Source organism: Salvelinus fontinalis, chromosome 26 (genome assembly GCF_029448725.1).
Source record: "Salvelinus fontinalis isolate EN_2023a chromosome 26, ASM2944872v1, whole genome shotgun sequence".
Lineage (NCBI taxonomy): Eukaryota > Metazoa > Chordata > Actinopteri > Salmoniformes > Salmonidae > Salvelinus > Salvelinus fontinalis.
In genome coordinates, this window is record NC_074690.1 from 4,684,957 (window position 1) to 4,708,777 (window position 23,821).

Consider the following 23,821-nt stretch of genomic DNA (forward strand, 5'->3'; position numbering starts at 1 on the left):
AAATCGCAAATTCAACAATGAGTCGTTTGGAATGGAATCAGTGGCTAACTGCAAGCATTGTAAAGAAACCGCTAACGTTAGCCTGCTATTCAATGGAGTGGCTGTGGTTTTTTTTCTTTCTTCTTTCTTCTGAGTTCCCACCATAAATCCAGCGAATGCCAGACTTGGATCAAAGTTTGGACGACAAAATGTACCAACAAAGAGCCACTGCACCACCTTAACAAAATGTGTCCAGAAATGTCTTATATGCTGCTGCATAAATTATGTAATATGCCAGGGAGACAGTATTACTTCCTTAGCGACAGTATTACTTCCTTAGCGACAGTATTACTTCCTTAGCGACAGTATTACTTCCTTAGCGACAGTATTACTTCCTTAGCGACAGTATTACTTCCTTAGCGACAGTATTACTTCCTTAGCGACAGTATTACTTCCTTAGCGACAGTATTACTTCCTTAGCGACAGTATTACTTCCTTAGCGACAGTATTACTTCCTTAGCGACAGTATTACTTCCTTAGCGACAGTATTACTTCCTTAGCGACAGTATTACTTCCTTAGCGACAGTATACATAAGTGTTTGTTGTGTAGTAAGCTGTTAGTAGCCCATGTGCCTCACCCTAATAATTTGGTCTATTTTCATCAACACGGTATTTGAACACATCGTTCGTGGCCCAGTATGTGATTGTTTGGCTACTTTGTTTTGTACAGCTTTCGCAGCGCTACTGATAGTGGTGGTGGCGCTTGGTTTGCACGTGCAAATTCACAACACACAACATTCTATAATAGAACTGTGTTATTTGACGTGTCAAATTAAAAGCATCAAACAGTATTATAATGACGTGCATCTTTTTTGACACGCAAAGACCCAAAACGGCGTTCAAATGTGCCTCACCTTAATAATTTGGTCTATTTTCAGGGCCCCCTCCGAGTTTGAAAAACCCTAACCTAACACACATACATACACACTGTGTGTGTGTAACGGATGTGAAATGGCTAGCTAGTTAGCGGGTACGCGCTACTAGCGTTTCAATCAGTTACGTCACTTGCTCTGAAACCTAGATGTAGTGTTGCCCCTTGCTCTGCAAGGGCCGTGGCCTTTGTGGAGCGATGGGTAACGATGCTTCGTGGGCGACCGTTGTTGATGTGTGCAGAGGGTCCCTGGTTCGCGCCCGGGTCGGGGCGAGGGGACGGTCTAAAGTTATACTGTTACATGTGCTCTGACATTATCAGTCCTTCTTAATTCCCCCTGACGGGATAAATAAAAAGTTGAATTGAAGATGCAGTCTCTAATTTGGAGATTTTGTAGGATGTTGGTACCTTCCACGATGCTGGTCTTGGCCAGGTATCCAGAAGCTGCCTTCAGAGAACCACTGAACACAAAGAAGCAGGCGCCAGTCACTGGAAGAAAAAACATAAAATATTGATATTGATTCCATCCATGGTTTTATTAGTCCAGTTGATAAACTATGACATGACTCCCCATGTCAAGTGTGTGTGTGTGTGTGTGTGTGTGTGTGTGTGTGTGTGTGTGTGTGTGTGTGTGTGTGTGTGTACACCTTTGCGTGGTTGGTGGTGGATACTGATGGCCTGTGTCTGGTAGTTTCCGTCGTCGTTCTGAATACACACCAGGTGGGAGTCGGCCTGCTCGTTAAAACACGCCCCCATGGCCAGGACGTGTTCGTTGGACTTGTTCATCGCCTTCATCAGCTGCAGGGAATATAAAGACGTTATAACCTGTTCATAACCTGTTCAAAGTCTGGTAATAGTCTGTTCAGGCTGTTCATAACCTTGTAATAATCTGTTAATAGCCTGGTAATAGTCTGTTCAGTCTGTTTATAGCCTGGTAATAATCTGTTAATAGCCTCGTCAAAGCCTGATAATAGCCTTCATCAGCTGGGGCAGACAATCTGGTTGTGTCATTAAAGGTCCAATCTGTAACTTCAACAGACATATGGAATTGTATTGAATAGTTTGGGGGTAGGCCTCGTCTCTGAGGAATGGTCCTCTGAGCCAGATGCTGATGACCGGTTGCCCTATGCTGGAGAACGAGGTTCTGATGCAATTTGGGAAACCAGTCCCTGAAGAGTTGTGGCCGGGAGGCCACTAGCTGTAGCCGGGAGGCCACTAGCTGTGGCCGGGAGGCCACTAGATGTGGCCGGGAGGCCACTAGCTGTGGCCGGGAGGCCACTAGCTGTGACCGGGAGGCCACTAGCTGTGGCCGGGAGGCCACTAGCTGTGACCGGGAGGCCACTAGCTGTAGCCGGGAGGCCACTAGCTGTGACCGGGAGGCCACTAGCTGTGACCGGGAGGCCACTAGCTGTAGCCGGGAGGCCACTAGCTGTAGCCGGGAGGCCACTAGTTGTGACCGGGAGGCCACTAGCTGTAGCCGGGAGGCCACTAGCTGTAGCCGGGAGGCCACTAGCTGTAGCCGGGAGGCCACTAGCTGTAGCCGGGAGGCCACTAGCTGTAGCCGGGAGGCCACTAGCTGTAGCCGGGAGGCCACTAGCTGTAGCCGGGAGGCCACTAGCTGTAGCCGGGAGGCCACTAGCTGTAGCCGGGAGGCCACTAGCTGTGGCCGGGAGGCCACTAGTTGTGACCGGGAGGCCACTAGTTGTAGCCGGGAGGTTGTGACCGGGAGGTTGTGACCTGCCGGGAGGTTGTGACCGGGAGGCCACTAGTTGTAGCCGGGAGGCCACTAGCTGTAGCCGGGAGGCCACTAGCTGTAGCCGGGAGGCCACTAGCTGTAGCCGGGAGGCCACTAGCTGTAGCCGGGAGGCCACTAGCTGTAGCCGGGAGGCCACTAGCTGTAGCCGGGAGGCCACTAGCTGTAGCCGGGAGGCCACTAGCTGTAGCCGGGAGGCCACTAGCTGTAGCCGGGAGGCCACTAGCTGTAGCCGGGAGGCCACTAGCTGTGACCGGGAGGCCACTAGCTGTAGCCGGGAGGCCACTAGCTGTGACCGGGAGGCCACTAGTTGTGACCGGGAGGCCACTAGTTGTAGCCGGGAGGTTGTGACCTGCCGGGAGGTTGTGACCTGCCGGGAGGTTGTGACCTGCCGGGAGGTTGTGACCGGGAGGCCACTAGTTGTAGCCGGGAGGCCACTAGTTGTAGCCGGGAGGCCACTAGTTGTAGCCGGGAGGCCACTAGTTGTAGCCGGGAGGCCACTAGTTGTGACCAGGAGGTTGTGGTCAGAAGGCTACTAGTTGTGACAAGGTTGTCTGTTCAGTACACCAATGTGGTAACATAATCCTTATGGTTGAAGTTTCCACAAATCAGTTTGTTGTTTTAGATGAAATAGGTTCCATTTTGATGAGGTACATTGAGAAAAATACAATAATATTGGCGAAATCCTGGTCTATGTGACTGACTTCGTCATTTCTCCAGTCGTTCACATGGCAGAAATAAAAAGTGAGAATCTTGAGTGTTTGAGTCACTGACTGTGTTAAAGCTCTCAGTCTGTTGTCAAAACGTTCCAAGGGTCAAATCACTGGGTTCCCATCTGTTAGGGTGGCCGTAGCCAAGCAGAGAAAACACACATTTCCAAACCTTACAGGGAGTCAAGTCTTTTGTAGCACACTAAGCATCTTGGTTATACTAAACCAGTATCAACGAAGGCAGGTCCAGACCAAATCAGTGAAACAATATTCAGTGTGGATTCCAGGCGACTGTACATAATGTTGGTTTGTCTCTGGTTTTAGGACCGTGGTGACTAGTGATTGGCAGAACCCCTCACTAGGAAGCAATATGATTGGTTGACAGCCTCACCTCGTTGTATCGGTTGCTGGGGATCTTGATGCATGTCTTCTTCACCTCCATGTCCACCACCAGACCCTTCACCATGGACAACGTGTACTGGTAGTTACAGAAGTCCTGTAGATACATTATATAGACCCTTCACCATGGCAACATGTACTGGTAGTTACATTATATAGACCCTTCACCATGGACAACGTGTACTGGTAGTTACATTATATAGACCCTGCAATCAAACAAATGTATTTATAAAGCCCTTCTTACATCAGCTGATATCTCAAAGTGCTGTACAGAAACCCAGCCTAAAACCCCAAACAGCTAGTAATGCAGGTGTAGAAGCATGGTGGCTAGGAAAAACACCCTAGAAAGGCCAGAACCTAGGGAAGAAACCTAGAGAGGAACCAGGCTATGAGGGGTGACCTGTTCTCTTCTGGCTGTGCCGGGTGGAGATTACAACAGAACATGGCCATTAAGGCCAGATCGTTTTCCAAGATGTTCAAACGTTCATAGATGACCAGCAGGGTCCAATAATAATCACCATGGGTATATTAACATTATCGTCATGACCGCAATAAAATTCCACGTGACCGTTGCGGTAATCTCCTCTAATCTCCTCTAGGACATGTGCTGGTAATATCCAACTTACTAACAACCATCAGGTCCTAATGGCCTGGTACTCAGGGCTCTATTGTCCCTCCATCAGGTCCTAATGGCCTGGTACTCAGGGCTCTATCGTCCCTCCATCAGGTCCTAATGGCCTGGTACTCAGGGCTCTATCGCCCCTCCATCAGGTCCTAATGGCCTGGTACTCAGGGCTCTTTTGTCCCTCCATCCGGTCCTAATGGCCTGGTACTCAGGGCTCTATTGTCCCTCCATCAGGTCCTAATGGCCTGGTACTCAGGGCTCTTTTGTCCCGCCATCGGGTCCTAATGGCCTGGTACTCAGGGCTCTATCGTCGCTCCATCAGGTCCTAATGGCCTGGTACTCAGGGCTCTTTTGTCCCTCCATCCGGTCCTAATGGCCTGGTACTCAGGGCTCTATTGTCCCTCCATCAGGTCCTAATGGCCTGGTACTCAGGGCTCTTTTGTCCCGCCATCGGGTCCTAATGGCCTGGTACTCAGGGCTCTATCGTCGCTCCATCAGGTCCTAATGGCCTGGTACTCAGGGCTCTATTGTCCCTCTATCAGGTCCTAATGGCCTGGTACTCAGGGCTCTATCGTCCCTCCATCAGGTTCTAATGGCCTGGTACTCAGGGCTCTATCGTCGCTCCATCAGGTCCTAATGGCCTGGTACTCAGGGCTCTATCGTCGCTCCATCAGGTCCTAATGGCCTGGTACTCAGGGCTCTATCGTCCCTCCATCCGGTCCTAATGGCCTGGTACTCAGGGCTCTATTGTCCCTCCATCAGGTCCTAATGGCCTGGTACTCAGGGCTCTATCGTCTCTCCATCAGGTCCTAATGGCCTGGTACTCAGGGCTCTATCGTCCCTCCATCAGGTCCTAATGGCCTGGTACTCAGGGCTCTATCGTCCCTCCATCAGGTCCTAATGGCCTGGTACTCAGGGCTCTATCGTCCCTCCATCAGGTCCTAATGGCCTGGTACTCAGGGCTCTATCGTCGCTCCATCAGGTCCTAATGGCCTGGTACTCAGGGCTCTATCGTCCCTCCATCCGGTCCTAATGGCCTGGTACTCAGGGCTCTATCGTCCCTCCATCAGGTCCTAATGGCCTGGTACTCAGGGCTCTATCGTCCCTCCATCAGGTCCTAATGGCCTGGTACTCAGGGCTCTATCGTCCCTCCATCAGGTCCTAATGGCCTGGTACTCAGGGCTCTATTGTCCCTCCATCAGGTTCTAATGGCCTGGTACTCAGGGCTCTATCGTCGCTCCATCAGGTCCTAATGGCCTGGTACTCAAGCTCTATTGTCCCTCCATCCGGTCCTAATGGCCTGGTACTCAGGGCTCTATCGTCGCTCCATCAGGTCCTAATGGCCTGGTACTCAGGGCTCTATCGTCGCTCCATCAGGTCCTAATGGCCTGGTACTCAGGGCTCTATCGTCCCTCCATCCGGTCCTAATGGCCTGGTACTCAGGGCTCTATCGTCGCTCCATCAGGTCCTAATGGCCTGGTACTCAGGGCTCTATCGTCGCTCCATCAGGTCCTAATGGCCTGGTACTCAGGGCTCTATCGTCCCTCCATCCGGTCCTAATGGCCTGGTACTCAGGGCTCTATCGTCCCTCCATCCGGTCCTAATGGCCTGGTACTCAGGGCTCTTTTGTCCCTCCATCAGGTCCTAATGGCCTGGTACTCAGGGCTCTATTGTCCCTCCATCAGGTTCTAATGGCCTGGTACTCAGGGCTCTTTTGTCCCTCGATCGGGTCCTAATGGCCTGGTACTCAGGGCTCTATCGTCGCTCCATCGGGTCCTAATGGCCTGGTACTCAGGGCTCTATCGTCCCTCCATCGGGTCCTAATGGCCTGGTACTCAGGGCTCTATTGTCCCTCCATCAGGTTCTAATGGCCTGGTACTCAGGGCTCTATTGTCCCTCCATCAGGTCCTAATGGCCTGGTACTCAGGGCTCTATTGTCCCTCCATCAGGTCCTAATGGCCTGGTACTCAGGGCTCTATCGTCCCTCCATCCGGTCCTAATGGCCTGGTACTCAGGGCTCTATCGTCCCTCCATCCGGTCCTAATGGCCTGGTACTCAGGGCTCTTTTGTCCCTCCATCAGGTCCTAATGGCCTGGTACTCAGGGCTCTTTTGTCCCTCCATCAGGTCCTAATGGCCTGGTACTCAGGGCTCTTTTGTCCCTCCATCGGGTACTAATGGCCTGGTACTCAGGGCTCTTTTGTCCCTCCATCGGGTCCTAATGGCCTGGTACTCAGGGCTCTTTTGTCCCTCCATCGGGTCCTAATGGCCTGGTACTCAGGGCTCTTTTGTCCCTCCATCGGGTCCTAATGGCCTGGTACTCAGGGCTCTTTTGTCCCTCCATCGGGTCCTAATGGCCTGGTACTCAGGGCTCTTTTGTCCCTCCATCGGGTCCTAATGGCCTGGTACTCAGGGCTCTTTTGTCCCTCCATCGGGTCCTAATGGCCTGGTACTCAGGGCTCTTTTGTCCCTCCATCGGGTCCTAATGGCCTGGTACTCAGGGCTCTTTTGTCCCTCCATCGGGTCCTAATGGCCTGGTACTCAGGGCTCTTTTGTCCCTCCATCGGGTCCTAATGGCCTGGTACTCAGGGCTCTATCGTCCCTCCATCCGGTCCTAATGGCCTGGTACTCAGGGCTCTATCGTCGCTCCATCAGGTCCTAATGGCCTGGTACTCAGGGCTCTATCGTCGCTCCATCAGGTCCTAATGGCCTGGTACTCAGGGCTCTATCGTCCCTCCATCCGGTCCTAATGGCCTGGTACTCAGGGCTCTATCGTCCCTCCATCAGGTCCTAATGGCCTGGTACTCAGGGCTCTATCGTCCCTCCATCAGGTCCTAATGGCCTGGTACTCAGGGCTCTATCGTCCCTCCATCAGGTCCTAATGGCCTGGTACTCAGGGCTCTATTGTCCCTCCATCAGGTTCTAATGGCCTGGTACTCAGGGCTCTATCGTCGCTCCATCAGGTCCTAATGGCCTGGTACTCAAGCTCTATCGTCCCTCCATCCGGTCCTAATGGCCTGGTACTCAGGGCTCTATCGTCGCTCCATCAGGTCCTAATGGCCTGGTACTCAGGGCTCTATCGTCGCTCCATCAGGTCCTAATGGCCTGGTACTCAGGGCTCTATCGTCCCTCCATCCGGTCCTAATGGCCTGGTACTCAGGGCTCTATCGTCGCTCCATCAGGTCCTAATGGCCTGGTACTCAGGGCTCTATCGTCGCTCCATCAGGTCCTAATGGCCTGGTACTCAGGGCTCTATCGTCCCTCCATCCGGTCCTAATGGCCTGGTACTCAGGGCTCTATTGTCCCTCCATCCGGTCCTAATGGCCTGGTACTCAGGGCTCTTTTGTCCCTCCATCAGGTCCTAATGGCCTGGTACTCAGGGCTCTATTGTCCCTCCATCAGGTTCTAATGGCCTGGTACTCAGGGCTCTTTTGTCCCTCGATCGGGTCCTAATGGCCTGGTACTCAGGGCTCTATCGTCGCTCCATCGGGTCCTAATGGCCTGGTACTCAGGGCTCTATCGTCCCTCCATCGGGTCCTAATGGCCTGGTACTCAGGGCTCTATCGTCCCTCCATCAGGTTCTAATGGCCTGGTACTCAGGGCTCTATTGTCCCTCCATCAGGTCCTAATGGCCTGGTACTCAGGGCTCTATTGTCCCTCCATCAGGTCCTAATGGCCTGGTACTCAGGGCTCTATCGTCCCTCCATCCGGTCCTAATGGCCTGGTACTCAGGGCTCTATCGTCCCTCCATCCGGTCCTAATGGCCTGGTACTCAGGGCTCTTTTGTCCCTCCATCAGGTCCTAATGGCCTGGTACTCAGGGCTCTTTTGTCCCTCCATCAGGTCCTAATGGCCTGGTACTCAGGGCTCTTTTGTCCCTCCATCGGGTACTAATGGCCTGGTACTCAGGGCTCTTTTGTCCCTCCATCGGGTCCTAATGGCCTGGTACTCAGGGCTCTTTTGTCCCTCCATCGGGTCCTAATGGCCTGGTACTCAGGGCTCTTTTGTCCCTCCATCGGGTCCTAATGGCCTGGTACTCAGGGCTCTTTTGTCCCTCCATCGGGTCCTAATGGCCTGGTACTCAGGGCTCTTTTGTCCCTCCATCGGGTCCTAATGGCCTGGTACTCAGGGCTCTTTTGTCCCTCCATCGGGTCCTAATGGCCTGGTACTCAGGGCTCTTTTGTCCCTCCATCGGGTCCTAATGGCCTGGTACTCAGGGCTCTATCGTCCCTCCATCCGGTCCTAATGGCCTGGTACTCAGGGCTCTTTTGTCCCTCCATCGGGTCCTAATGGCCTGGTACTCAGGGCTCTTTTGTCCCTCCATCGGGTCCTAATGGTCTGGTACTCAGGGCTCTATTGTCCCTCCATCAGGTCCTAATGGCCTGGTACTCAGGGCTCTATTGTCCCTCCATCAGGTCCTAATGGCCTGGTACTCAGGGCTCTATTGTCCCTCCATCAGGTCCTAATGGCCTGGTACTCAGGGCTCTATTGTCCCTCCATCAGGTCCTAATGGCCTGGTACTCAGGGCTCTATTGTCCCTCCATCAGGTCCTAATGGCCTGGTACTCAGCGCTCTATTGTCCCTCCATCAGGTCCTAATGGCCTGGTACTCAGGGCTCTATTGTCCCTCCATCAGGTCCTAATGGCCTGGTACTCAGCGCTCTATTGTCCCTCCATCAGGTCCTAATGGCCTGGTACTCAGGGCTCTATTGTCCCTCCATCAGGTCCTAATGGCCTGGTACTCAGGGCTCTATTGTCCCTCCATCAGGTCCTAATGGCCTGGTACTCAGGGCTCTATTGTCCCTCCATCAGGTCCTAATGGCCTGGTACTCAGGGCTCTATCGTCCCTCCATCAGGTCCTAATGGCCTGGTACTCAGGGCTCTATCGTCCCTCCATCAGGTCCTAATGGCCTGGTACTCAGGGCTCTATCGTCCCTCCATCAGGTCCTAATGGCCTGGTACTCAGGGCTCTATCGTCCCTCCATCAGGTCCTAATGGCCTGGTACTCAGGGCTCTATTGTCCCTCCATCAGGTTCTAATGGCCTGGTACTCAGGGCTCTATCGTCGCTCCATCAGGTCCTAATGGCCTGGTACTCAGGGCTCTATCGTCGCTCCATCAGGTCCTAATGGCCTGGTACTCAGGGCTCTATCGTCGCTCCATCAGGTCCTAATGGCCTGGTACTCAGGGCTCTATCGTCGCTCCATCAGGTCCTAATGGCCTGGTACTCAGGGCTCTATTGTCCCTCCATCCGGTCCTAATGGCCTGGTACTCAGGGCTCTATCGTCGCTCCATCAGGTCCTAATGGCCTGGTACTCAGGGCTCTATCGTCGCTCCATCAGGTCCTAATGGCCTGGTACTCAGGGCTCTATCGTCCCTCCATCCGGTCCTAATGGCCTGGTACTCAGGGCTCTATTGTCCCTCCATCCGGTCCTAATGGCCTGGTACTCAGGGCTCTTTTGTCCCTCCATCGGGTCCTAATGGCCTGGTACTCAGGGCTCTATCGTCGCTCCATCGGGTCCTAATGGCCTGGTACTCAGGGCTCTATCGTCCCTCCATCCGGTCCTAATGGCCTGGTACTCAGGGCTCTATTGTCCCTCCATCAGGTCCTAATGGCCTGGTACTCAGGGCTCTATTGTCCCTCCATCAGGTTCTAATGGCCTGGTACTCAGGGCTCTATTGTCCCTCCATCAGGTCCTAATGGCCTGGTACTCAGGGCTCTATTGTCCCTCCATCAGGTTCTAATGGCCTGGTACTCAGGGCTCTTTTGTCCCTCCATCGGGTCCTAATGGCCTGGTACTCAGGGCTCTATTGTCCCTCCATCGGGTCCTAATGGCCTGGTACTCAGGGCTCTATTGTCCCTCCATCGGGTCCTAATGGCCTGGTACTCAGGGCTCTATTGTCCCTCCATCGGGTCCTAATGGCCTGGTACTCAGGGCTCTATTGTCCCTCCATCAGGTCCTAATGGCCTGGTACTCAGGGCTCTATTGTCCCTCCATCAGGTCCTAATGGCCTGGTACTCAGGGCTCTATTGTCCCTCCATCCGGTCCTAATGGCCTGGTACTCAGGGCTCTATTGTCCCTCCATCGGGTCCTAATGGCCTGGTACTCAGGGCTCTATTGTCCCTCCATCGGGTCCTAATGGCCTGGTACTCAGGGCTCTATTGTCCCTCCATCGGGTCCTAATGGCCTGGTACTCAGGGCTCTATTGTCCCTCCATCAGGTCCTAATGGCCTGGTACTCAGGGCTCTATTGTCCCTCCATCAGGTCCTAATGGCCTGGTACTCAGGGCTCTATTGTCCCTCCATCAGGTCCTAATGGCCTGGTACTCAGGGCTCTATTGTCCCTCCATCAGGTCCTAATGGCCTGGTACTCAGGGCTCTATTGTCCCTCCATCAGGTCCTAATGGCCTGGTACTCAGGGCTCTATTGTCCCTCCTTCAGGTCCTAATGGCCTGGTACTCAGGGCTCTATTGTCCCTCCTTCAGGTCCTAATGGCCTGGTACTCAGGGCTCTATTGTCCCTCCATCGGGTCCTAATGGCCTGGTACTCAGGGCTCTATTGTCCCTCCTTCAGGTCCTAATGGTCTGGTACTCAGGGCTCTATTGTCCCTCCATCGGGTCCTAATGGCCTGGTACTCAGGGCTCTATTGTCCCTCCATCGGGTCCTAATGGCCTGGTACTCAGGGCTCTATTGTCCCTCCATCGGGTCCTAATGGCCTGGTACTCAGGGCTCTATTGTCCCTCCATCGGGTCCTAATGGCCTGGTACTCATGACTCTATTGTCCCTCCTTCAGGTCCTAATGGCATGGTACTCAGGGCTCTATTGTCCCTCCATCAGGTCCTAATGGCCTGGTACTCAGGGCTCTATTGTCCCTCCATCAGGTCCTAATGGCCTGGTACTCAGGGCTCTATTGTCCCTCCATCAGGTCCTAATGGCCTGGTACTCAGGGCTCTATTGTCCCTCCATCAGGTCCTAATGGCCTGGTACTCAGGGCTCTATTGTCCCTCCATCAGGTCCTAATGGCCTGGTACTCAGGGCTCTATTGTCCCTCCATCGGGTCCTAATGGCCTGGTACTCAGGGCTCTATTGTCCCTCCATCAGGTCCTAATGGCCTGGTACTCAGGGCTCTATTGTCCCTCCATCAGGTCCTAATGGCCTGGTACTCAGGGCTCTATTGTCCCTCCATCAGGTCCTAATGGCCTGGTACTCAGGGCTCTATTGTCCCTCCATCAGGTCCTAATGGCCTGGTACTCAGGGCTCTATTGTCCCTCCATCAGGTCCTAATGGCCTGGTACTCAGGGCTCTATTGTCCCTCCATCAGGTCCTAATGGCCTGGTACTCAGGGCTCTATTGTCCCTCCATCAGGTCCTAATGGCCTGGTACTCAGGGCTCTATTGTCCCTCCATCAGGTCCTAATGGCCTGGTACTCAGGGCTCTATTGTCCCTCCATCAGGTCCTAATGGCCTGGTACTCAGGGCTCTATTGTCCCTCCATCAGGTCCTAATGGCCTGGTACTCAGGGCTCTATTGTCCCTCCATCAGGTCCTAATGGCCTGGTACTCAGGGCTCTATTGTCCCTCCATCAGGTCCTAATGGCCTGGTACTCAGGGCTCTATTGTCCCTCCATCAGGTCCTAATGGCCTGGTACTCAGGGCTCTATTGTCCCTCCATCAGGTCCTAATGGCCTGGTACTCAGGGCTCTATTGTCCCTCCATCAGGTCCTAATGGCCTGGTACTCAGGGCTCTATTGTCCCTCCATCAGGTCCTAATGGCCTGGTACTCAGGGCTCTATTGTCCCTCCATCAGGTCCTAATGGCCTGGTACTCAGGGCTCTATTGTCCCTCTATCAGGTCCTAATGACCTGGTACTCAGGGCTCTATTGTCCCTCCATCAGGTCCTAATGGCCTGGTACTCAGGGCTCTATTGTCCCTCTATCAGGTCCTAATGACCTGGTACTCAGGGCTCTATTGTCCCTCCATCAGGTCCTAATGGCCTGGTACTCAGGGCTCTATTGTCCCTCCGTCAGGTCCTAATGGCCTGCTCCTCAGGGCTCTATTGTCCCTCTAACCACTCTGACGTTAATGCAAATGCAATAGAAAAATCACATCAAAAACACTTATGATCAAAACAGTATCGTGCTTTTTAAAAACTCCCCTGACTGTGAAAGAAGCTTAGCAGCAGGTTGAAACGGTGTAAAACATCTGTGTGTCGCAACCGAGGAAAGACGATTTTTACAAGCTACTTGCGTCAGCACTCGGCAGTCCCGTTCTGTGAGCTTGTGTGGCCTACCACTTCGTGGTTGAGCCGTTGTTGCTCCTAAACGTTTCCACTTCACAATAACAGCCCTTACAGTCAACCCGGGGGCAGCTCGAGCAGGGCAGACATTTGACAAACTGACTTGTTGGAAAGGTGGCATCCAATGACAGTGCCACGTTGAAAGTCACTGAGCTCTTCAGTAAAGCCATTCTCCTGCCAAATGTTTGTCTATGGAGATTGCATGGATTTGCACTCAATTTTATACACCTGTGGCTGAAATAGCCCGAATCCACCAATTTGAAGGGGTGTCCACATAGCCTGTATGATCTCTTGATGAGAGAACAGCTGTGCAGGAGCAGAGCACAAGGTTTTTTTTGCGACTTTTCCAAAATACCAATAGCCTATAGTCACATTATGCTGCTTAAATATGTTTTGATTTCCAAGACATTCAAAAGGTTTGTTTCATTCACAACTAAAGTTGACAAATAACTAAATCTAGCGCTTTGGACCGGTTTCAAGTTATCGATTTTACGCTCAACATACGCCCATACTTGCTCCAGATTTGAAAGAAGAAAAAAATCCTTTCTATTTTATTCAGCTACTCTAAGTTCAATTATATTCTTATTATAAAATCATATTCAATAATGTCACAGGACTTATAATCATATCTTGTCAGCTAAATGAACAAGCCTGCAGCCTATATCATAGTCAGATAACACAGTATCTAGTCTGATAAAGTCTACAGTCTATATCATAGTCAGATAACATACAGTATCTAGTCTGATAAATGAACAAGTCTATATCATGGAGCATAGTCAGATAACCATGGGCAACGTGTGTACTGGTAGTTACAAAAGTCCTGTAGAGTAAAGTAATAACATTATAGCACATCAAAATTAAAAATAAACTCTGTTAGCCTGATCCCAGATCTGTATGAGTGATACAGCAGAAGTGAAGCCATGATTCTTACCACTAGCAGGGTCATGATGGTGTGACCTGTCTCTCCAAACAGGGGTTTTCTGAAGCGCACACTGAACAGAGGGCAGGGGTAGACTGAAACACACAACCACCAGGTTCAGTAGGGCATGAAACAGAAAACATTTTAGAAACTGAACAATTACAGAGTTGTACATTAAAATTGTGCCCAGCCGCTCCAAATTTAAATATTTAAATAAATGCAACCCAAAGCTAACCCGTCAAAACCCAAACCAACCCACAGCTAAACCAAACCAACCATACCCAAAACTAACCAAACCAAACATACCCAAAACTAACCAACCCAAACCAACCATACCCAAAACTAACCAACCCAAACATACCCAAACTAACCAACCCACAGCTAAACCAAACATACCCAAACCAACCAACCCAAACAATCCCAAAGCTAACCCAAACCAACCCAACCCAAAGCTAACCCGTCATAACCCAACCCAAAGCTAACCCGTCATAACCCAAACCAACCCACAGCTAAACCAAACATACCCAAAACTAACCAACCCAAACATACCCAAAGCTAACCAAACCAACCCATCCCAAACCAACCCATCCCAAAGCTAACCCAAAACCAACCCATCCCGAAGCTAAACCAACCCAAACCATCCCGAAGCTAAACCAACCCAAACCAACCCATCCCAAAACTAACCCAAACCAACCCATCCCTCCGTACTCACATCTGTACTCGGCGCCCAGCCGCAGCATGAGTCTGATGGGGAACATCTTGGCCCAGGGGGTCTCCCACTTCTGCAGCAACACCCCAAACAGGTAGGGGGGGTTGGGGAGCATCAGGTCCTGGAGGGACTGGAAAGACGGGGTGACGTAGAGGAAACCTCCATGCTCCCTGCTGCCAAGGAAACTCTGGGTGAAGAACGAATGGCCCAGGTGGGTCAGGACATTACCTGGAGGGGAGGAGGAGAACATGGGTTAGAAGAAAGAGGAGAGGGAGGGAGGGAAGAAGGAGGAGGAGAACATGGGTTAGAAGAAAGAGGAGAGGGAGGGAGGGAAGAAGGAGGAGGAGAACATGGGTTAGAAGAAAGAGGAGAGGGAAGAAGGAGGAGAAGAACATGGGTTAGAAGAAAGAGGAGAGGGAAGAAGGAGGAGAGGGGAGGAGGAGAATATGGGTTAGAGGAAAGAGGGGAGGAGAGGGAGGGAGGGAGGGGAGGAGAACATGGGTTAGAAGAAAGAGGGGAGGAAAGGGAGGGAAGAAGGAGAAGGAGAACATGGGTTAGAGGAAAGAGGGGAGGAGAGGGAGGGAGGGAAGGAGGAGGAGAACATGGGTTAGAAGAAAGAGGAGAGGAAAGGGAGGGAGGGAAGGAGGAGAGGGAGGACGAGAAGTGAAGAAGAGGAGAGGTGAAGAACGAATGGCCCAGTTGGAGAGAATAGAAGAGTTTAAGTGTTAAAACTCCTTTTATTTGGCGCAGCATCGTCTGGGTTAGGGGAGAGTTTTGCCGGAGGGATTTCCTTGGCTCATCATGCTCTAGTAACTCCTTGTGGCGGGCCGGGCACCTGCAAGCTGACTTCGGTCGTCAGTTGGAAGGTGTTTCCTCCGACACATTGGTGCGGCTGGCTTCCGGGTTAAGTGGGCAATGTGTCAAGAAGCAGTGCGGCTTGGGAGGTCACGGCTCTTGACCTTCGTCTCTCCCGAGTCCGTTGGGGAGTTGCAGCAATGAGACAAGATCGTAACTTCCAATTGGACATCACGAAATTGGGGAGAAAGTGGGTAAATATATTTTTTAAATAAAATAAAAACAATTAAGGATTGAATACACAGCTTCAATAAAATAATGTCCATATAGGAGTACAAGATGTACAGAAGGAGGATACAGGAGAGGAGGAGAAAGGAAGAGAGGAGATGAGCAGAGAGGATAGGAGGGAGGAGACAGGATCAGTGAAGAGGGGGAGGAAGAGTTAAGAGGAAGAGGAAGGATATCAACTGTTCTTTAGAATCCCCTGCAGGCAGCAGCAGATTTGACAAGTGAAAACTAACTGTGTTCCTCGGCATAATTCCATGTGAGAAGTTTAGAGATTAACACACTCAAAAGGCAAGACGGAGGACTTTGCTTTTACTCAGTACATCCAAAATATAACACCAAGTCGCCAACTGACTGTACATTACAGACGTACAGTATCTAGTACCAACTAATACAGGCTTCATCAACCTATTGACTAGCCCTCTCATCTCCGAGATATTCAAGCCAGCCCACATAGACAGTATAATGCCACCAATATACAGGTTTCATCGTCCCAGTTGTAAAATATAAAGATAGCTACAGGTCAGGGTGGCCCAACCCTCTTACTGAAGAGATACTATTCTGGAGGTTCAGTCCTTAATTTAGTGCTGCTCACCAACATGTTAACTAGCTGAATCAGGTATGTTCCGTAAAGGTTGGACAGAAAACCATACAGGAGGGTCTCTCTCCAGGAACAGGGTCGGACAGAAAACCATACAGGAGGGTCTCTCTCCAGGAACAGGGTCGGAGTTAAAACCTCCAGGAGGGTCTCTCTCCAGGAACAGGGTCGGAGTTAAAACCTCCAGGAGGGTCTCTCTCCAGGAACAGGGTCGGAGTTAAAACCTCCAGGAGGGTCTCTCTCCAGGAACAGGGTCGGAGTTAAAACCTCCAGGAGGGTCTCTCTCCAGGAACAGGGTCGGAGTTAAAACCTCCAGGAGGGTCTCTCTCCAGGAACAGGGTCGGAGTTAAAACCTCCAGGAGGGTCTCTCTCCAGGAACAGGGTCGGAGTTAAAACCTCCAGGAGGGTCTCTCTCCAGGAACAGGGTCGGAGTTAAAACCTCCAGGAGGGTCTCTCTCCAGGAACAGGGTCGGAGTTAAAACCTCCAGGAGGGTCTCTCTCCAGGAACAGGGTCGGAGTTAAAACCTCCAGGAGGGTCTCTCTCCAGGAACAGGGTCGGAGTTAAAACCTCCAGGAGGGTCTCTCTCCAGGAACAGGGTCGGAGTTAAAACCTCCAGGAGGGTCTCTCTCCAGGAACAGGGTCGGAGTTAAAACCTCCAGGAGGGTCTCTCTCCAGGAACAGGGTCGGAGTTAAAACCTCCAGGAGGGTCTCTCTCCAGGAACAGGGTCGGAGTTAAAACCTCCAGGAGGGTCTCTCTCCAGGAACAGGGTCGGAGTTAAAACCTCCAGGAGGGTCTCTCTCCAGGAACAGGGTCGGAGGAGTTAAAACCTCCAGGAGGGTCTCTCTCCAGGAACAGGGTCGGAGGAGTTAAAACCTCCAGGAGGGTCTCTCTCCAGGAACAGGGTCGGAGGAGTTAAAACCTCCAGGAGGGTCTCTCTCCAGGAACAGGGTCGGAGTTAAAACCTCCAGGAGGGTCTCTCTCCAGGAACAGGGTCGGAGTTAAAACCTCCAGGAGGGTCTCTCTCCAGGAACAGGGTCGGAGGAGTTAAAACCTCCAGGAGGGTCTCTCTCCAGGAACAGGGTCGGAGTTAAAACCTCCAGGAGGGTCTCTCTCCAGGAACAGGGTCGGAGTTAAAACCTCCAGGAGGGTCTCTCTCCAGGAACAGGGTCGGAGTTAAAACCTCCAGGAGGGTCTCTCTCCAGGAACAGGGTCGGAGTTAAAACCTCCAGGAGGGTCTCTCTCCAGGAACAGGGTCGGAGTTAAAACCTCCAGGAGGGTCTCTCTCCAGGAACAGGGTCGGAGTTAAAACCTCCAGGAGGGTCTCTCTCCAGGAACAGGGTCGGAGTTAAAACCTCCAGGAGGGTCTCTCTCCAGGAACAGGGTCGGAGTTAAAACCTCCAGGAGGGTCTCTCTCCAGGAACAGGGTCGGAGTTAAAACCTCCAGGAGGGTCTCTCTCCAGGAACAGGGTCGGAGTTAAAACCTCCAGGAGGGTCTCTCTCCAGGAACAGGGTCGGAGTTAAAACCTCCAGGAGGGTCTCTCTCCAGGAACAGGGTCGGAGTTAAAACCTCCAGGAGGGTCTCTCTCCAGGAACAGGGTCGGAGTTAAAACCTCCAGGAGGGTCTCTCTCCAGGAACAGGGTCGGAGTTAAAACCTCCAGGAGGGTCTCTCTCCAGGAACAGGGTCGGAGTTAAAACCTCCAGGAGGGTCTCTCTCCAGGAACAGGGTCGGAGTTAAAACCTCCAGGAGGGTCTCTCTCCAGGAACAGGGTCGGAGTTAAAACCTCCAGGAGGGTCTCTCTCCAGGAACAGGGTCGGAGTTAAAACCTCCAGGAGGGTCTCTCTCCAGGAACAGGGTCGGAGTTAAAACCTCCAGGAGGGTCTCTCTCCAGGAACAGGGTCGGAGTTAAAACCTCCAGGAGGGTCTCTCTCCAGGAACAGGGTCGGAGTTAAAACCTCCAGGAGGGTCTCTCTCCAGGAACAGGGTCGGAGTTAAAACCTCCAGGAGGGTCTCTCTCCAGGAACAGGGTCGGAGTTAAAACCTCCAGGAGGGTCTCTCTCCAGGAACAGGGTCGGAGTTAAAACCTCCAGGAGGGTCTCTCTCCAGGAACAGGGTCGGAGTTAAAACCTCCAGGAGGGTCTCTCTCCAGGAACAGGGTCGGAGTTAAAACCTCCAGGAGGGTCTCTCTCCAGGAACAGGGTCGGAGTTAAAACCTCCAGGAGGGTCTCTCTCCAGGAACAGGGTCGGAGTTAAAACCTCCAGGAGGGTCTCTCTCCAGGAACAGGGTCGGAGTTAAAACCTCCAGGAGGGTCTCTCTCCAGGAACAGGGTCGGAGTTAAAACCTCCAGGAGGGTCTCTCTCCAGGAACAGGGTCGGAGTTAAAACCTCCAGGAGGGTCTCTCTCCAGGAACAGGGTCGGAGTTAAAACCTCCAGGAGGGTCTCTCTCCAGGAACAGGGTCGGAGTTAAAACCTCCAGGAGGGTCTCTCTCCAGGAACAGGGTCGGAGTTAAAACCTCCAGGAGGGTCTCTCTCCAGGAACAGGGTCGGAGTTAAAACCTCCAGGAGGGTCTCTCTCCAGGAACAGGGTCGGAGTTAAAACCTCCAGGAGGGTCTCTCTCCAGGAACAGGGTCGGAGTTAAAACCTCCAGGAGGGTCTCTCTCCAGGAACAGGGTCGGAGTTAAAACCTCCAGGAGGGTCTCTCTCCAGGAACAGGGTCGGAGTTAAAACCTCCAGGAGGGTCTCTCTCCAGGAACAGGGTCGGAGTTAAAACCTCCAGGAGGGTCTCTCTCCAGGAACAGGGTCGGAGTTAAAACCTCCAGGAGGGTCTCTCTCCAGGAACAGGGTCGGAGTTAAAACCTCCAGGAGGGTCTCTCTCCAGGAACAGGGTCGGAGTTAAAACCTCCAGGAGGGTCTCTCTCCAGGAACAGGGTCGGAGTTAAAACCTCCAGGAGGGTCTCTCTCCAGGAACAGGGTCGGAGTTAAAACCTCCAGGAGGGTCTCTCTCCAGGAACAGGGTCGGAGTTAAAACCTCCAGGAGGGTCTCTCTCCAGGAACAGGGTCGGAGTTAAAACCTCCAGGAGGGTCTCTCTCCAGGAACAGGGTCGGAGTTAAAACCTCCAGGAGGGTCTCTCTCCAGGAACAGGGTCGGAGTTAAAACCTCCAGGAGGGTCTCTCTCCAGGAACAGGGTCGGAGTTAAAACCTCCAGGAGGGTCTCTCTCCAGGAACAGGGTCGGAGTTAAAACCTCCAGGAGGGTCTCTCTCCAGGAACAGGGTCGGAGTTAAAACCTCCAGGAGGGTCTCTCTCCAGGAACAGGGTCGGAGTTAAAACCTCCAGGAGGGTCTCTCTCCAGGAACAGGGTCGGAGTTAAAACCTCCAGGAGGGTCTCTCTCCAGGAACAGGGTCGGAGTTAAAACCTCCAGGAGGGTCTCTCTCCAGGAACAGGGTCGGAGTTAAAACCTCCAGGAGGGTCTCTCTCCAGGAACAGGGTCGGAGTTAAAACCTCCAGGAGGGTCTCTCTCCAGGAACAGGGTCGGAGTTAAAACCTCCAGGAGGGTCTCTCTCCAGGAACAGGGTCGGAGTTAAAACCTCCAGGAGGGTCTCTCTCCAGGAACAGGGTCGGAGTTAAAACCTCCAGGAGGGTCTCTCTCCAGGAACAGGGTCGGAGTTAAAACCTCCAGGAGGGTCTCTCTCCAGGAACAGGGTCGGAGTTAAACCCTACAGGAGGGTCTCTCTCCAGGAACAGGGTTTGAGTTAAACCCTACAGGAGGGTATCTCTCCAGGAACAGGGTTTGTCGGCCCTGCTATAGATCCTACACAACACTAGAACTGTTATAAGTAAGGCACAAGGGACTCCCAGAGGCATCATGCCCATAGGGGGGGGGGGGGGGGGGGGGGCACTAGAGACTCCCAGAGGCATCATGCCCATAGGGGGGGGGGGGGGGGGGGGCACTAGAGACTCCCAGAGGCATCATGCCCATAGGGGGCACTAGAGACTCCCAGAGGCGTCATGCCCACAGGGGAGCACTGGAGTCTCCCAGAGGCGTCATGCCCACAGGGGAGCACTAGAGACTCCCAGAGGCATCATGCCCATAGGGGGGCACTGGAGTCTCCCAGAGGCGTCATGCCCACAGGGGAGCACTGGAGTCTCCCAGAGGCGTCATGCCCACAGGGGAGCACTGGAGTCTCCCAGAGGCGTCATGCCCACAGGGGAGCACTAGAGACTCCCAGAGGCATCATGCCCATAGGGGGGCACTGGAGTCTCCCAGAGGCGTCATGCCCACAGGGGAGCACTAGAGACTCCCAGAGGCATCATGCCCATAGGGGGGCACTGGAGTCTCCCAGAGGCGTCATGCCCACAGGGGAGCACTGGAGTCTCCCAGAGGCGTCATGCCCACAGGGGAGCACTGGAGTCTCCCAGAGGCGTCATGCCCACAGGGGAGCACTAGAGACTCCCAGAGGCGTCATGCCCACAGGGGAGCACTAGAGACTCCCAGAGGCATCATGCCCATAGGGGGGCACTGGAGTCTCCCAGAGGCGTCATGCCCACAGGGGAGCACTAGAGACTCCCAGAGGCGTCATGCCCATAGGGGGGCACTAGAGATTCCCAGAGGCGTCATGCCCACAGGGGGGCACTGGAGGCATCATGCCCATAGGGGGACACTAGAGATTCCCAGAGGCATCATGCCCATAGGGGGGCACTAGAGGCATCATGCCCATAGGGGGACACTAGAGACTCCCAGAGGCATCATGCCCATAGGGGGGGGGGGCACTAGAGACTCCCAGAGGCGTCATGCCCATAGGGGGGGGGGGGGGCACTAGAGATTCCCAGAGGCATCATGCCCATAGGGGGGGGGGGGGGGGCACTAGAGACTCCCAGAGGCATCATGCCCATAGGGGGGGGGGGGGGGGGCACTAGAGACTCCCAGAGGCATCATGCCCATAGGGTGCATTAGAGACTCCCAGAGGCATCATGCCCATAGGGGGGCACTGGAGACTCCCAGAGGCATCATGCCCATAGGGGGGCACTAGAGATTCCCAGAGGCATCATGCCCATAGGGGGGGGGGGGGGGGCACTAGAGACTCCCAGAGGCATCATGCCCATAGGGGGGCACTAGAGACTCCCAGAGGCATCATGCCCATAGGGGGGGGGGGGGCACTAGAGACTCCCAGAGGCATCATGCCCATAGGGGGGGGGGGGGACACTAGAGACTCCCAGAGGCGTCATGCCCACAGGGGAGCACTAGAGACTCCCAGAGGCATCATGCCCATAGGGGAGCACTAGAGACTCCCAGAGGCGTCATGCCCATAGGGGGGGGGGCACTAGAGACTCCCAGAGGCATCATGCCCATAGGGGGCACTAGAGACTCCCAGAGGCGTCATGCCCACAGGGGAGCACTGGAGTCTCCCAGAGGCGTCATGCCCACAGGGGAGCACTGGAGTCTCCCAGAGGCATCATGCCCATAGGGGGGCACTGGAGTCTCCCAGAGGCGTCATGCCCACAGGGGAGCACTGGAGTCTCCCAGAGGCGTCATGCCCACAGGGGAGCACTGGAGTCTCCCAGAGGCGTCATGCCCACAGGGGAGCACTAGAGACTCCCAGAGGCATCATGCCCATAGGGGGGCACTGGAGTCTCCCAGAGGCGTCATGCCCACAGGGGAGCACTAGAGACTCCCAGAGGCGTCATGCCCATAGGGGGGCACTAGAGATTCCCAGAGGCGTCATGCCCACAGGGGGGCACTGGAGGCATCATGCCCATAGGGGGACACTAGAGATTCCCAGAGGCATCATGCCCATAGGGGGGCACTAGAGGCATCATGCCCATAGGGGGACACTAGAGACTCCCAGAGGCATCATGCCCATAGGGGGGGGGGGGGGGCACTAGAGACTCCCAGAGGCGTCATGCCCATAGGGGGGGGGGGGGGCACTAGAGATTCCCAGAGGCATCATGCCCATAGGGGGGGGGGGGGGGGGCACTAGAGACTCCCAGAGGCATCATGCCCATAGGGGGGGGGGGGGGGGGCACTAGAGACTCCCAGAGGCATCATGCCCATAGGGGGCATTAGAGACTCCCAGAGGCATCATGCCCATAGGGGGGCACTAGAGACTCCCAGAGGCATCATGCCCATAGGGGGGCACTAGAGACTCCCAGAGGCATCATGCCCATAGGGGGGGGGGGGGGGGGGCACTAGAGACTCCCAGAGGCATCATGCCCATAGGGGGGGGGGGGGGCACTAGAGACTCCCAGAGGCATCATGCCCATAGGGGGGCACTAGAGACTCCCAGAGGCATCATGCCCATAGGGGGGGGGGGGGGGCACTAGAGACTCCCAGAGGCATCATGCCCATAGGGGGGGGGGGGGGGGGGGCACTAGAGACTCCCAGAGGCATCATGCCCATAGGGGGGGGGGGGGGGGGGGCACTAGAGACTCCCAGAGGCATCATGCCCATAGGGGGGGGGGGGGGGGGCACTAGAGACTCCCAGAGGCATCATGCCCATAGGGGGGGGGGGGGGGGGGGGGGCACTAGAGACTCCCAGAGGCATCATGCCCATAGGGGGGCACTGGAGACTCCCAGAGGCATCATGCCCATAGGGGGGGGGGGGGGGGGGGGGGGGGGCACTAGAGACTCCCAGAGGCATCATGCCCATAGGGGGGCACTAGAGACTCCCAGAGGCATCATGCCCATAGGGGGGGGGGGGGGGGGCACTAGAGACTCCCAGAGGCATCATGCCCATAGGGGAGGGGGGGCACTAGAGACTCCCAGAGGCATCAAGCACCATAGGGGGGGGGGCACTAGAGACTCCCAGAGGCATCATGCCCATAGGGGGCACTAGAGACTCCCAGAGGCATCATGCCCATAGGGGGGGGGGGGGGGCACTAGAGACTCCCAGAGGCATCATGCCCATAGGGGAGGGGGGGCACTAGAGACTCCCAGAGGCATCAAGCACCATAGGGGGGGGGGGCACTAGAGACTCCCAGAGGCATCATGCCCATAGGGGGCACTAGAGACTCCCAGAGGCATCATGCCCATAGGGGGGGGGCACTAGAGACTCCCAGAGGCATCATGCCCATAGGGGGGGGGGGGCACTAGAGACTCCCAGAGGCATCATGCCCATAGGGGGGGGGGGGGCACTAGAGACTCCCAGAGGCATCATGCCCATAGGGGGGGGGGGGGGGGGGGGGGGGCACTAGAGACTCCCAGAGGCGTCATGCCCACAGGGGGGCACTAGAGACTCCCAGAGGCATCATGCCCATAGGGGTGGGGGCACTAGAGACTCCCAGAGGCATCATGCCCATAGGGGGCACTAGAGACTCCCAGAGGCGTCATGCCCATAGGGGGGGGGGGGGCACTAGAGACTCCCAGAGGCATCATGCCCATAGGGGGCACTAGAGACTCCCAGAGGCATCATGCCCATAGGGGGCACTAGGGCACGATTTGTTCTGTTTCTTATTTATTTCTGATGTTAAATTCATTACAAAGAAAAGACGGTTGGACTGATCAAAAGTAGGCCTGGTCAATAGAACATGGGGAATAGGGTGCCAACATGGGGAATAGGGTGCCAACATGGACACAGTCAGGTAACCTTGGTATGACACTACAGGACACCTGACCCATCTGGCCTGGAGGGAGATCACCTCAGTGAGCCTGAAAACAGGACACCTGACCCATCTGGCCTGGAGGGAGATCGCCTCAGCGAGCCTGAAAACAGGACACCTGACCCATCTGGCCTGGAGGGAGATCGCCTCAGCGAGCCTGAAAACAGGACACTAAATGTTTGAACTATATTTAGTGACGAGGTCCAGCCTCACCATCACTAACAGCAGCA

General features: G+C 54.2%; 1 protein-coding gene across 6 annotated transcripts in view; it reads right to left on the bottom strand.

Annotated features, from left to right (window-relative positions):
• LOC129823567 (zinc finger FYVE domain-containing protein 9-like) overlaps positions 1–23,821 on the bottom strand; it is a 56,569-nt gene that overhangs the window by 6,424 nt on the left and 26,324 nt on the right. For all 6 annotated transcript variants that reach the window (XM_055882396.1, XM_055882400.1, XM_055882399.1 and 3 more), the window contains 5 exons: positions 14,318–14,542; positions 13,618–13,700; positions 3,765–3,869; positions 1,558–1,708; positions 1,319–1,399 (listed from right to left, as the gene is read on the bottom strand). In XM_055882396.1, the coding sequence (XP_055738371.1) occupies positions 1,319–1,399; positions 1,558–1,708; positions 3,765–3,869; positions 13,618–13,700; positions 14,318–14,542 (645 nt within the window). The remainder of the gene's footprint in view (positions 1–1,318; positions 1,400–1,557; positions 1,709–3,764; positions 3,870–13,617; positions 13,701–14,317; positions 14,543–23,821) is intronic.